Source organism: Ascaphus truei, chromosome 18 (assembly GCF_040206685.1).
Source record: "Ascaphus truei isolate aAscTru1 chromosome 18, aAscTru1.hap1, whole genome shotgun sequence".
Taxonomy (NCBI): Eukaryota; Metazoa; Chordata; class Amphibia; order Anura; family Ascaphidae; genus Ascaphus; species Ascaphus truei.
In genome coordinates this window covers 19,521,439-19,535,686 of record NC_134500.1, presented here as the reverse complement: position 1 = coordinate 19,535,686, position 14,248 = coordinate 19,521,439, and the positions used below count along the sequence as shown (strand labels likewise).

The 14,248-nt window shown below is 38.3% G+C and overlaps 1 protein-coding gene across 2 annotated transcripts in view; it reads left to right on the top strand.

Annotated features, from left to right (window-relative positions):
- Nucleotides 1-418: 418 nt before the first annotated feature.
- The window catches only part of ALDH1A2 (aldehyde dehydrogenase 1 family member A2), a 69,409-nt gene continuing 55,579 nt past the window's right edge, over nucleotides 419-14,248 (top strand). Inside the window, exons 1-2 of one of the 2 annotated variants that reach the window (XM_075575791.1) lie at nucleotides 552-654; nucleotides 1,916-1,946. Coding sequence is in view for 1 of the 2 variants with exons in the window: in XM_075575790.1 (XP_075431905.1) it covers nucleotides 538-654 (117 nt within the window). In the remaining variant the exon portion in view is untranslated. Of the gene's footprint in view, nucleotides 655-1,915; nucleotides 1,947-14,248 lie in introns of both variants that reach the window. The other variant, XM_075575790.1, reaches the window with a different exon arrangement.

The window sequence follows — 14,248 nt, the reverse complement described above, 5'->3', positions numbered from 1 at the left end:
CTTTCCTCTGATTGTTTAAAGCCCTTTTGGTGTTCCGCTGAATTGCACACAGCAGTATGGTGCTAATTCTCCTTCAATTATTGAATGTAAATCCTCTGGAGGGGTCCTCAGAACTCAGCCAGTCCCTGGTCCCTTATAGAGAATGTGCAGTTTTATGTTTGATGCTTTTCAGCTTGGAAAGAGACTGTACCCTACAAGGATGTATATTGAGTGACCTTTTAAGTGTTGGAAAAGTTTGCAACACACATAGCAGCACTGAAGGTGTTAAAGAAAGGGAAGTCCTATTGACTGATCTGCCTGAATGGGCTTGTGTTGAGTGGCTTATGTAAATAGACGTTTGTAATTATATCATCATAGGATGGACCAGCCCCCCCTGCCTCTAACCCCATGTCCAATAAGAAGAGACCCAGCTTGACACCTGCCTATATACAGAGGAAGAGAGCAAAATCTTGAACACTCATCTTTTCCCACCACAAAACAAATATCAGGCCAGTTAAAGGGAGAAGAAGAAGAAAGATCCCTTTACAACATCCAGCTATGACTTCCAGTCAAATTGAGATGCCAGGAGAAGTGAAGGCAGATCCTGCTGCGCTGATGGCATCTTTACATCTTCTGCCTTCACCCACCACCAACCTTGAGGTCAAGCACACGAAGGTAAGAGTTTGGGGGACACACTGGTGGGAGAGGGAGTCACATAATGGGGTGATTTTTAAATTGAAGCATCAGATCTAATGGAAGCAGAACACTTTATGATCGGTTTGTGAATACAGTTTTTTTTTTAATCAGAGTTTACTAAGAATTTCTAAATAGATGCATTGAGCTAGGAAAACATGTAATATTTCAATATTTACATAGGGAACGAGTGAACCATATTCTTTGAATAGTATCATTTATAAACGAGTTTGTTTGCAAATACTGTACATGTATTTTCTGTAAGTGCTAGTAACTCCACATGTTTCACCATGGGGCATCTTATTTAGCAGAAGGAGAGGAAACTTGCAAATCTTGGCAGCTATAGATCAGATCCCCTGCTAGAGGAGGGTTTTTTTTTTGTATTATTATTCTCTTGTCCTTCAAGTGACATTGTTGCATTCAAATTTACTGTTGGTCAGTGGAAGGAACACCAGTGAGTTACATGCGATTTCAAAGTGGCTAATGGACTGTAAAAAGTTGATGACATGTAATCCCTTCTCAAGAGGTTTAAAATCGTATAAGTAAATAAGTTTACATTGCTTGACCAAAATCTAAAAAAAAAAACTCAAGCTACTTTTTTATGTTAACTTTTTACCTTTTTGTCTTTCTAGTTTGACATTTGAATTTACATTTATCAAAGCATCACACACTGTAGTCTACAAAAGTTTTGAAGAATTTAACTTTTATTATTTAAAAAAAAAAAAACATTGTTTTCAATCCTTATCTTGCTGTGTGAAATGATGTGACACAAACTTCCATTCTAATGCACATTGTTTCTGTAAGCTGTGGAGAGCATGCATAGATATTTACAGTTGTGCTGTGCACACAATAATTAAAGACAAGTTGGAGTTTAGTGACAATGGTAATGTTTCAGACTCGTGTTGTATTTTAGTAATAAGATGCAGGAACAGATCTAGTTTGGGATTTCTGAATGGTGATGATATTTTGGTAACATTATTTGATATTGTGGAATGGCACATTCTGTGCTTCAGTCACACTAAAATATATTTGTTATCTGATCATGAGTAGTAAGTATGTCCATAAGGTACAGTACATTCTAAAGATGGGGTTTGACTGCAGAATTTTATCTGCTGAGGGGGAGAGGCTTTTACTTGGTATACATTTTATTATACCACAATATAATAAGAAATAGAAATTTGCAAACAAAATAAACCCATTGGTTTCTGGAACTGTCTGCAGAATAATCCTTTCTTTTTTGCAGTAAAGGATTTGCAAGGTTTAAAAGCAAACAGGTAAATAATCCACATTATAAAAAACAATAACCCATGTTTCCATAAATAATTGGATTAAAAAATATAAATACATGTTTTGTACTGAATTAGTATGAAAACCATTTATTTTCATTTTCTCAGTAAAGAAAAAAAAAACTTCAATTTTATTTAATGGTTAATTTGAAGTTTATAATAGGCGACATACAAAATAATAATTGTTTTAGCCGTGCCGTCCTTATATGCGTATTCATGTAAAATCTCTTGTAATGTTAGCTTTTTGGATCAATATTCCTTGTTAACTTTCACGTTCCTTCATAATATTTCTATATACATTAAACCTGTATATCACATCTTCCAACTGTATCTATTCAGCAGGTACTCCACATGTAGTGGGTCTTCTAAGACCATCTGTACCTATTAAACAGATTTTATTTTGGAGGGGGGGGGGGGGAAACTGCATAGGTTAGGGGGCTTTCTTGGGAATTACGTGGGAGTACTTCCAGCTAGCATAAGTATAGGAATTCCAGGGGTACCTACTGTAATTTTTATGTGCAAAATTTGGGAGGTTATGTAAATTATACACATCAAAATGTTGGAAAGCTAAAAAATCTAATACATTTTTTTATTGTTACACTTCAGCAACATGGATTAGAACAAATTCGAACTATGAAACATACGTAACACAGGCCATGGGGATTAAAAAACCCTTTATTGCTTTACAAGCTCCAGGGGTATTTTTGTTAGGGAATGGAGTTTTGGCCTGTTTATTATGGTATTAATAGGAAACTCCATACAGTGATTATTAGACATGGGACTATAATAGTGTGTGTGCTTTCCATTCATATTTCTTTATCTAAAGCTGAATTATATACTATAAGCACTATATTCTTATATTAGCAAATGTAATAAAAACTGCACATTTTATGTACAGAATCACAACATTTCAGATAAGGGAGTTGCATTTTTTGTTTCAGTGCAGGCCCATCAGTGAATTTAAAAAGAAGGGATTGCTTTAGATCAACACATTATTTCCCACCCCCCAAATGTTCCAAAATGCAATCATTTTATGAGATTGCACGCTTCCTTAGTTCTTATTTGATAATCCCCCCTGGTTTCAATGTACAATCCCCAAACATTGTTAGTTTAATAGCAGGAAATGTAAAATTGGACTCAAGTGAGCTTTAGCTGTTCACACCTAGGAAAATGGTGAATTTTGAAGTATTGTATCTTGGCGAATCCATTATTTGAGATAATGCTCCATTTGAGCTTAGAAACACATGCTCTTTGATTTTTTTAAAAGGTGGTATTCATTAAAAAAAAAAAGCACGCAGAATGCCATTGTAACCTATGGCCAGAAACATTCTTTCGTGAATTTCATTAAACGGATCAAAGGTCCTGAGAAAATGACTTATCTAATCCATATCTGTATTGCAGCGAATGTTTTAACAGCAAGATGAAGGTCGCATTAACCTTGTAGAGTCGGAAGCTGCCAGAAAAATAATAAAAAGATTTGACATCAACAGGGTTAAGCATCTCAATATATTTTTGGATGAGTCACCGCCACCGCAAGGTCCCTTTAATGGGGGCTCAGTTGTTTTATTTTTTAATAAAACTGCCTGAAATTGCTTTGATAGAAACCTGAAACCTCCTAAAAGTTCTCGCTGACCACACATCTTGCAAAGAAAAAGTTACCTCCAATTATTCTTTCTGATCTACTCCTTTTTTTATTTCTTTTTAAAGTACCTTTTTTTTTTTTCTTCCATTCTGTGGAAGATAGTCCCATGGTCTCCCCAAATGTAGGGGTCTTGTAACCGCTGCGAGAGTATCTCCAGGGTCAATCGAAAGCTGTACACCAGTTCCCTTCTCGGGTACATAGGCAAAAAAATGTATGTAGTCGTAACAGCTCAGCATCTATGTATAATTTTAAATAAAAGGGGGGGGGGGGGGGAAAGAAACCTGAACTATGCCTTTATTTTGCAACTGGACTAACACGGCGACTTCTATTTTGATTCATGTATAATTTACACACTGTTCTTGTTTGGCTCTATTACCATTGATATTGAGTGCGTGTCTCATCCTCTGTCTTGTTTGGCTTTGCCCATATAATTTTGTTGACATCGCTCAAGTTTTTGTGCTCCGTGCTATAGAAAAGGGAATTTTAACAAATGTTCCTTAAACCTGTGTAAGTGCTGTATAAACAAAGGGAACCGGGGCCCTGATTTAGAGACGGGCCGGATTTGGATCCGGAGCGGATCGTACGGATCAATGTCAAAAAGGGCGATTTTCACGTTTTTTGCAGATTTTTATTATTATTACCAATAAACTCCGGATTCCGCATACAGGTTATATCCAATGGCGGATTTTGATGAATCCGCGTGGATTGAAACCGCCCAAATCAGTTTGTGGATTTTACACCACTAAACGGATTTTGGGGGGAACATCAGCAAAAATCCGTAAAAATTGATTTAGGAGGTTTTTGCCCATCTCTAGGCTAATAGAGCTATTAACGTTTCCTGGTTGAAAAAGTGGGACAATATAGCAAACCGTTTATCCAAGAATAAAAATCCAGTTAAAAGATATAAAAATATATATTTTAATATATATCCGTTGCTGTTTTTACGCACACAGGGGGGTTATGTCTCCCAGCTGCAAAAATATAAATAGCACCGGAATTATTAAAGAAAAAAACTTGCTGTTGCCTTTAATGGGCTTTTTTTCAGTCAGGTGCATTTTATTTTCACCCCCCCTGTTGCCGCTGAGAATTTGATCCGTTATCCCCAGATGGACTCTGAACAGACGCACACCTCCTTTTTTCCATTCACCGGAGCGGGGCTATTATATTATACTGTGGGGGAGGCATGCGTCGATACTGTGTACAGTATCTCTATCCTCCGTTAGATGTTTAAGTAAGGTGATATCACACCGACATATATCAGTGAATCTCAGATTGTCGCTCATGTTCTGGCTGCAAGTCTCTGCACCAGGGTTGCCACGTGGCGTCTCCAAAAATACTGGGCTCAATGGTGAAAGGTGCATCAGGTCATGTCAGGGAGGTAATACACATACATGTCCAGTATTACAGTGCCTCTCGTTTTTTACTGGCCAGAGTATCCAAATACAGGACAGTCCAGTTCAATACCTGGTCCAGTTCGGACACCTGGCAACCCTATCTGCACCCTCCAACCCAGTATAGGGTGTAGCAGTGCAACAACTATTAAGGCATCACTTCCCTTATACTTGAATAGTAATTCATGTATTTTGAACCCAGCATTATCTCCTTTTTTTTTTTTTTTTTTTAATGTTGAATAGGGACCAATATTGGAGGCTCATAGAAAAAAAAAAGCAAGTGGTGTTTTTAAAAATATAGATTTGTCGAAAATATGTTCTTTATGAAAAAAATTAATAAAAGGGATATGCATAATTTTATATAGCGCCAGCAATGCACCCAGTGCTTTCCAATGGAAAATACAAGGAAAAGCAAATGACAAACAATGGGGAGAAGTGGAACAGCGTTAAATGACGACCCAAGGTAAAGCTGTCCCGAAAAGCTTACAATTGAAGTGGTCTGTTGGGTCGCTTACTGGTGGCAGTCAGGGGAGATCCGTTTCACCTGGAGTTCATAGTAGTCGTATAGATCATTTAATGAAAAGATCTATTCTAAAAGGAATAATTACATTTATTGTAATGTTTCTGAGGTCCATGATCATGTGACTGAAATAATGCAGCTACCCCCTTTATAATCACATTACATGTTCTTTTTTTCAGTGAGTGCCCAATGCGTCCCTTTCTTCTGCCAGTCTTTGCATCCCAGGTCTCCAGCTGTAAGCCTAAATGGCCTTTAGGGAGCGTAAAAGCAATGAACCTGGAATAACAACATTTGACTTTAGCTAGCCCTCAGGAGAATTTACTCATTGCTTAATGGATTAAATTGGCGACACATACAATACCAGATAACCGCTAAAAGTTGCATTAAATTAACCTTCACAAATGGATATTTATTAGTGTGCTCTTAAAAGAATGTTATGGGCTGCATCGGGTAGCTGTAATTAATACGGCCATTCATTCTTCTACATGTTGATCGGTATTTTTTACCATCCCTGATGAAGGTGTTTTGTACCAAAACGTTGCATGCTTGGATGACTCTCTAGTCATTAAATTACCATATTTGCATTTACTTGACCTCTTGTTTTTGGTGTGCTTGGCTACTGCGTATCTACTAGTCTTGTTTCCTGACCAGATTATTTTTTTTTGCCTTAGGACTCAGGTTTACCAAGTATTATCCTTTTAGACCCCTGCTAGGGGCATCCCAAATTGTTGGCTTTGCGACTCCTTTTTGTGTATTCTACCATCTGGGTGAAAAATGTCCCAGATTAAAGCCACAATGGTGGCTCTATCTCTCCAGTAATTGTGTCATTGTGTTGGGAACATTGAGCATAATTCCTGTCTCTTAAACCATAGAGGGACCAGAGAGCTTGGATCCAAGCTCTTTATCACTGTAGGGTCCTGGGGAGAGAAAGGAAGTTGTAACAGCAACATATAAAGCTTTTCCAAGTACAGTTATTCATACAAACAAATAATGTAGAAGTATCCTGCTATAAGAAGTAATAATGTTTACAGAATGGGTGCTCGTGTCTCGTGGGAATAGGATAATGACATCATGGATTACACAACAGGAGGTCTCATTGCAAGGAATCCCCACCCATCCATTTCAGTCCTGGAAAAACTGACCTTCAAGGTGGACACATGTTGGAAATGTAGTCGTATCTAAACCGCCCCATTGCAACGGAACCTCCTGTTGTGCCACTCTGGAATGGATGGCACATAATCCTAACAGAGACCCTCACATCCATCACCAGTTTAAGTTCTTTCAAATCTAAGGCTGCCTCACATTTTAATCTGGTCTGTAACTGTTTCATACGCCCATAATATATATTTTCTTTAACTGTGCACGCAATGTCTTGTATGTAATGTATACCCTGTTCATTTATGTAACTGTGTTTGTAACCATGTATTATTTGTCTTACTCTGTGCCCAGGACATACTTGAAAACGAGAGGTAACGCTCAATGTATTACTTCCTGGTAAAATATTTTACAAATAAATAATAAATAATACTAGGGCCTTTTGCGACCCTACCTTTCTGTGTAACTGCTGTCAAAAACACTAGGCCGTTTCTTCCATTGAGATTCTCCTCAGTGGGTACAACAAAATGGTCACAAATAATCCTTGCCCTGAAAAGCTGATGGCGTAGGAAGAAATTCCATTGGGTGGTGACATCTGTAGGTTTATATGACATTACAGCAAGAGTATAGACCGGATAAGGGCGGGATGGCCAAGAAACCCTGGGCCACATGTTTATGTATAAAGAAAACATTGCAGATCTACACTTCTTGGTACTACAGAACTTCTCTGAAAATCAATAGAGACCTGAGCATTTTATGGCAACCCATATCCATTCAATAAGCAGCCGGGAGGCCTTCCCTGTGCTGTAGAAGAATTCGGCTCCATTCAAATAAATAGGAACTAAAATCCCTTTCCAGCTGAAGGAAGATCTCTTCACCGAATATTACATATGGGACAAAGTGCAGTATAGGACCTTCATTTATATTGCTAAATTATGACAAATCAGTGTAAAATCTATGTAGTGTATGGTTTAAAGCAGCAATATTGCTTGCTCGGGTTTAAAAAAAAAAATAGTATTGGAATCGTGGGGTCCTCCAGAGTGAACCTGGGCATTTTTTTTTAGCTCCTGGAGACCCTCTAGTTCCTAAGAGGTGTTTTAAAGCTTCCTCTGGGGAATTAAAAATGGCTGCCAAATCTCCTGGATCCAGCAGGGCCAAGAGGAAGCTGCAACTTTATTAGTTGCGACTTCCTATTGGACAGCTGTTTTACATACTGGTGTTCCTTCCTCGGTACGTATCTAAGGAAACCGGGGAGGGGGGAGAAAAGAGGAGGGGGGCAGAATGATAAAAACTTGGTTCAGCTCCGAGGGACCTCTTCCAGTTCATAGTCTGTCTAAAGCAACAAACAAAAAAACACGTGGGTTAATTTGACTACAGCAATTATCTGTATTGGCAGCTTATACCTGGGTGTTTTTAGTTTTTTTTACCTTATTGTAAATTGATTAAACCTAAAAAAATAAAGTTTTTTCCATAGTTGAAGCGGAGTGCTGTATTATTTGTAAATCAATATTCAATGACACATAATTAACAAATAGTTTGTGGTCGGTGATGGCACTTTAATTGCGGTTGTCTGTTTCAATAAAACCATAAATCCCCTTACTTGTTTTTTTTTTTACCAGTTCATACATGGTTAGAATGTAGCCAAAGGATAAAAATATGTTTTCAATTTACTCCAAGTTATTTGTCCAGTTTTAGCTGAATGTAAATTAAATAGCTCGTATTTAATGTAGATATTTATTTCCATTAGGATCAACAAACCTAATTTAAAAAAAAAAGATAGAGGGCTATTAAATACTGGTAATATTTAGTAACCCCCAAGCTGCAATAATCGCTTAGTGATCTAATGACCTTGTATAACAACCTTCCACATTTTAGTGCGTATGTTCCAGCATAATGTGCACTGCTTACTTAATCCAGGCAGCATTGGGATATTCATAACACAATCATTTCCTTTCCATTATGCTCCCTAACAGGAAGAAATTATTATTCTTTACAAGAACACATGCTGCGAGTATAAACTTTCCCCTCCTCCTCCCCCCCACTCCCCCCCCTCAATGTGTTCCTATTATTGCTCTAATGTCCTACACATTCAAATATCCAGCAGCAGAACTGGCAAATCTAGCGCTGTTCGTTGACATGCCGCACGAAGGGTGTTTGTTAAACCCATTAATCCCGAATGCAGACATTAACAAAATGTATGTTATTAAAGTAAAAAAAAAAAAAAAAAAATATATATATATATATATATATATATATATATATATATATATATATATATATATATATATATATATATATATATATATATATATAAATATATATATATAAATATATAAATCTCAAGTTTAAAATGGAAATGTCTCAATTTCATTTTGTGTGATATTCAAAAATACTGAAGTGTAAAAGGACCAAGTTCACACTGGGATAAGGAGATGCATTGAGTAAAAAAAAAAAAGGCAAAGGTGTGTGTGTGTGTGTGTGTGTGTGTGTGTGTGTAAAATCCCTCACAAATCTTATTGGGGGGGGTTCACCATACAAAATAAGACCCTGTGCATACTGCGCGCGCGGCACGAGCAAAAGGCCGCACCTCGATGAGGAAGGCCATAGAGCGCGCGGACGCGCGTGCGGCAGATTTTTCGTGAGACAATATATATATATTTTTTTTTTGTCGTGCGACGGCCAGGTCACGTGGGGCGGTTCAGCCAATCAGGGCAAACCAGCCTCCTGACGCCACGCCTCTGTGGATCTCAAGCCACAGATCACTCGGCTGAGAGGAGCGCGCAACGCCATGCACTCCGTCGCACGCGCGTGTGCCCGCTATATCTGAGGCCGAAGTTGAAAAACTGCAGTGTTAAACAACTTTTTAAATAAATATATATTCATGCTGGTGAAGTGAATAAATGGGATGTTGGCACATGCTATTGAGCATATTTTCTTATTATGAATATAGGCTCTATCTCTATCCAGTTGCAGAAAGATGACTTGATGTTGAAATCTACGCTAAACGTGGATATTCATTTTCTCAGGCATTTTCCGAGAAGCTTCCCTTTGCAGCCGAGCAGAACACTGTACAACTTTCGCTTGTGTCTCTAGAGCAGGGATGGGCAACTCCAGTTGCCAAGGGCCACCAACAGGTCAGGTTTGAAGGTTATGTCTGCTTCAGCGCAGGTGGCTTAGTCATTGATTGAGCCACTAGTGCTGTAGATGGGATATCGTGGAACCCTGACCTGTTGGTAGCTCTTGAGGACTGGCGTTGCTCTTCACTAAAGCAGCGCTGTGCAAACTGGGGGGCGCGCCCCCGGGGGGGATGGGAGAATTTGTAGGGGGGGAGCGGGCTGTTACAGAGGCCCAGCACTCTTCCCCCATGGCATTTAAATTAAATGCCGGGGAAGCATGAGGCTTCTGTAACTCACTTACCTGCTCTTTGCGGGTCTTCGGCAAAGCAGTGTCAAATGACGCCGCAGGGTCATGTGACGTCACGCCTCGCCATGGCAACGCACGTCACGTGTCGTCACATGACCCGCTATGTCATTGGGAGACGGGGGACGCAAATGCTGCAGCTCCCGGGCAGGGGGGCGCAGCTAAAGAAGTTTGCACACCCCTGCTCTAGAGCAAAAGTTTTGTACAGTGTTCTGCTCGGCTGCAAGGGAAGCTTCTCGGAATATGCCTGAGAAAATGAATATCCACGTTTTAGTATAGATTTCAACATCAAGTCATCTTTCTGCAACTGCTCTAGATTGTAAATAGTCATCTAATTAGCTGGCACTTTAGGATCCATGCTGACGTCACTATATGTGATGCCTTCTCAGGGTAACGTTTTGTGTGGCGATCACCAAGTTTGCTGTGTACTGTACATATGAAATCGCTCCAAGGATGAGCAGTGTAGAAGTGAAGGTCACTGCTCAGATACCCCAGCTACAGCTATGTTGTGTAGGGAATGGTGCTTTGAGGGGCAAGAATAGTAGTAACACTGAAGATGGACAGAACCCCTATATAGCACTCTATTCCTATGTGAGAGGAGTATATTGTAGATAGTAACATACTATCTACAATATACTCCTCTGGAGTATACCTACCCCAAGAGTTTATAAAGCGCTTGGTAATATTTAATTATTGTTTTAAACCCCATTGTTTTAACGAAGTTTTTGAATAAATCATGTTTTAAATTCATCCATCATCTCACATAGGAATAGAGTGCTATATAAGGGTTCTGTCCATCTTCAGTGTTACTAGAAGTGAAGGTCCTCAAGTCCTGCCTTTGAGGTGAAACATCCTACTTTTAAGCATAAATCAAGCATCTTTCATCAAATTGGTACCCCAGCCTTACTTCCCTGCTAAAACCCCTTAAATTATCTTGACTTATTGGTGAAACGGCCAGCGCCGAGTGTCCTGCATCCAACTTTGGGGAGAACAACATTTCTCTCATATTTCTGTGTTTTTTTTTTTTTTGTTTTGTTTTTTTTTTAGCTTGATGAAGAAAAATGTCATCAAAATCTTGTCTGCGACATTTAGTCCATGCAATAAAATAAGCTTTTCTAGTTGGGTATTATTTCCCACATATATATTAAGAACTGTTGGAACTGGAATGTTGGCGAACCAAACCGTTTACATTGAAATCATGCATAAGGGGGGAATATTTCTGATTTTCCTGGATATGCCCCATGTTGGGGCAAACAAATTCACAAAGGGGAAAAAAAAATCCAACTGTACGCCTCTTTATTTGAAAATAATTTCATTTTAACCGCAGTTTGCTGCCAGAATAGCCTATGGTGTTTTTTTTTTATTGTTTAGTTTAATTTATTTTTGGCTTCAAATTACATTTTTGTTTTATTGGAAGATCAGTATTTTTACAGCGTGTCACTTGAAATAAATAAATGGCCTATTAAGAATTTCGTAGGCGGGACCTGTCCAGAATTTTGGAGTTTTCACTTGGGACGTTTTCTAGAGACTTAGCAGGTCAGTGGCTCTGCTTTTTGGGTCTGACCTAACAGATCTGGAGTTCTTCACATCAAAACTGAGTCTAGCTGAGCTGCTATCAAACAAGGTGAAGATTTTGCCAGAGATTTATCACGGCAGAGACTGATCTGACCATATGGGGCCTGCTGCAATTGATGCTAACATACCAACAGAGTTCCTGTGTTTTTGGGGTTTTTTGGAACATTTTTATTAGTTAATATTAAATCAAGCAGTTCAATCTTAATACGCTGTTAACCATTGTCCTGCCAAAGAGACTTGCGAAACGGTCAATATACATTTAGAATGTAGTCTCTATTCACTTTAATTTCTATAACTAGGTTGATCAAATATAGGGTAACACAATTTAGCTTATCGGCTCCCTAATTGTGATAATATGTTCTTTAAATTAATATTCAAGTCTAAAACATTGTGGTTTTTTTTAAGACTATATTTGATACTAAGCAGTGGACAGTGGTGATGACAGACATGGAATCAGAAAAACTTCACTTCTTTGTGGGAAACTAATATATATATTTTTAATGTAAATACAACTGTATACTCATCTGCATGTCTTAGGCAGGTCTGCAACCCCGCCTTTCCCCATTATCACCCAGCACACAGCATTTCCACTGCAGCAAGGGATTCTGGGAAATGACATGCAAATGAGCACACAGTGCCACTTTTTGCTTCAAAAACCATTTTTAACATGGTTCCCTATAGGCTTAAGCTTGCTGCATGGTCACAGCTTTGAGCACAGCCAGGGTTAAGGTGCATACCCAGAAAACCACCCACAGACAGCTGTTTCGACCTTGATGGGTCTCAGACCTGGGGTTGCAGACCTGCCTAAGACATGCAGATGAGCATACAGTTGTATTTGCATATTTGCTTTCCTGTGGAGGGTTTTTGTCACTTTTTTTACTCACCATAACTTAACTCAGTATTATGATATATATATATATATATATATATATATATATTAATATATATATATATATATATATATATATATATATATATATATATATATATATATATATATATATATATATATATATTAATATATATATACTGAGTTAAGTTATGGTGAGTAAAAAAAGTGACAAAAACCCTCCACAGGAAAGCAATATATATATATATATATATTAATGAAGCTGGATTTTATGTAGAGCTTTTTATATACAGGAAATGGTTTTGAAAGGAAACACACCCAAGTATGCGAGCAATTGTACATTATTAACATTCACTTAATCATCTACATTTAATTACACAAGCCTGCTAATTCCAAATCGTGCATACCAAAATGTTTGTATAAGACGCTTGTTTTTCAAATGTATGCCCTCCTATGGCTTAGAAAACAAACATTACACGCCTCCCCCCTGATTCATGTCCTGCCATGTGCTAATCAGCTCTATCTGCTCAATTGGAAAGCCTAAGATCGCAGACATTTGGTGCAAAGTGTTGTGTCCCATTGAAATAAAGAAAGATCAGTCTGTAACCTTTAAAAACACATTGACAGGAGGAAGTCAAACTCTTGCTTGCCCACTTACTCCATCACAGACATTCACTCCTAGCTGGTCGCTACTGCAACTCTTGACTCTGCTCCGAGCCCATCACGACGTACCTCCTAGTTTATTCTGTAATGATAAATGTAACGCGTTGAACTAGTTTCATTGTACTCATTCGACATTGTACTAAACTTTATTATTATTTTTTTTATTTTTTTAAGGTCAAATTTTAACTTATAGAAACATAAAGTTCTGTAGTGGATTTGAGCTGAAAACCTTTTACAGGCATAACCCGGTTTAAGGAAACTCACTTTAAGTACACTCGCGAGTAAGGACCTATCGCCCAATGGGCAAACGGCAGCTCGCGCATGCGCCTGTCAGCACGTCCCGAAAAGCAATACCGGCTCCCTACCTGTACCAAAGCTGTGCGCAAGCAGGGAGACTATAGAGCCTGTTACAAATGCGTTATTTACATCAGTTATGCACGTATATGACGATTGCAGTACAGTACATGCATCAATAGATGGAAAAAAGGTAGTGCTTCACTTAAGTACATTTTCACTTTACATACATGCTCTGGACCCATTGCGTACGTTAATGCGGGGTATGCCTGTATATGAAGCAGCTTATTTACTAAGCTCAGTCTTTATGTACTCAAGCTGGGGGAAAAAAAAAAAAGTTCTAAAGCGGTGGGCCTCACAAGTAGACTTAGAATGATCTACTTTGTGTAATTCGCTTAGCCAGCAAAACACGACTGATCACGGGATACTGATGATTATTTTAAGTAGTAATTACCTATCCCCTGAAGTTTCAATGTTTTGGTCCTTCTTTTTAAAAAGAAACATTAAAAATAAACATATACCGGGATTCGCTAACCAGGAGGACACGTTATCCACTGCAATTATATGATATTATATATGGGAGTTTATTGCACACACTGCATAGTTTTTAATGCAATTGATTAATGCCAACCCCCATGTCCCTAAGATGCCATATAGAGCTATGGGATATATCTACAAAGCGGCGTTAAATTATAACTTTGCCTAAAACAGGACCAGACGTTCCATTCCCTAAATTAACATAGTATACTCCAAAGCTCATTGTATGCTAAAACGACGTCCAAACTGCATCTCCTTAGTATAGGCTTAACATCACGTAATTGTAGCATAACATTGTATTAT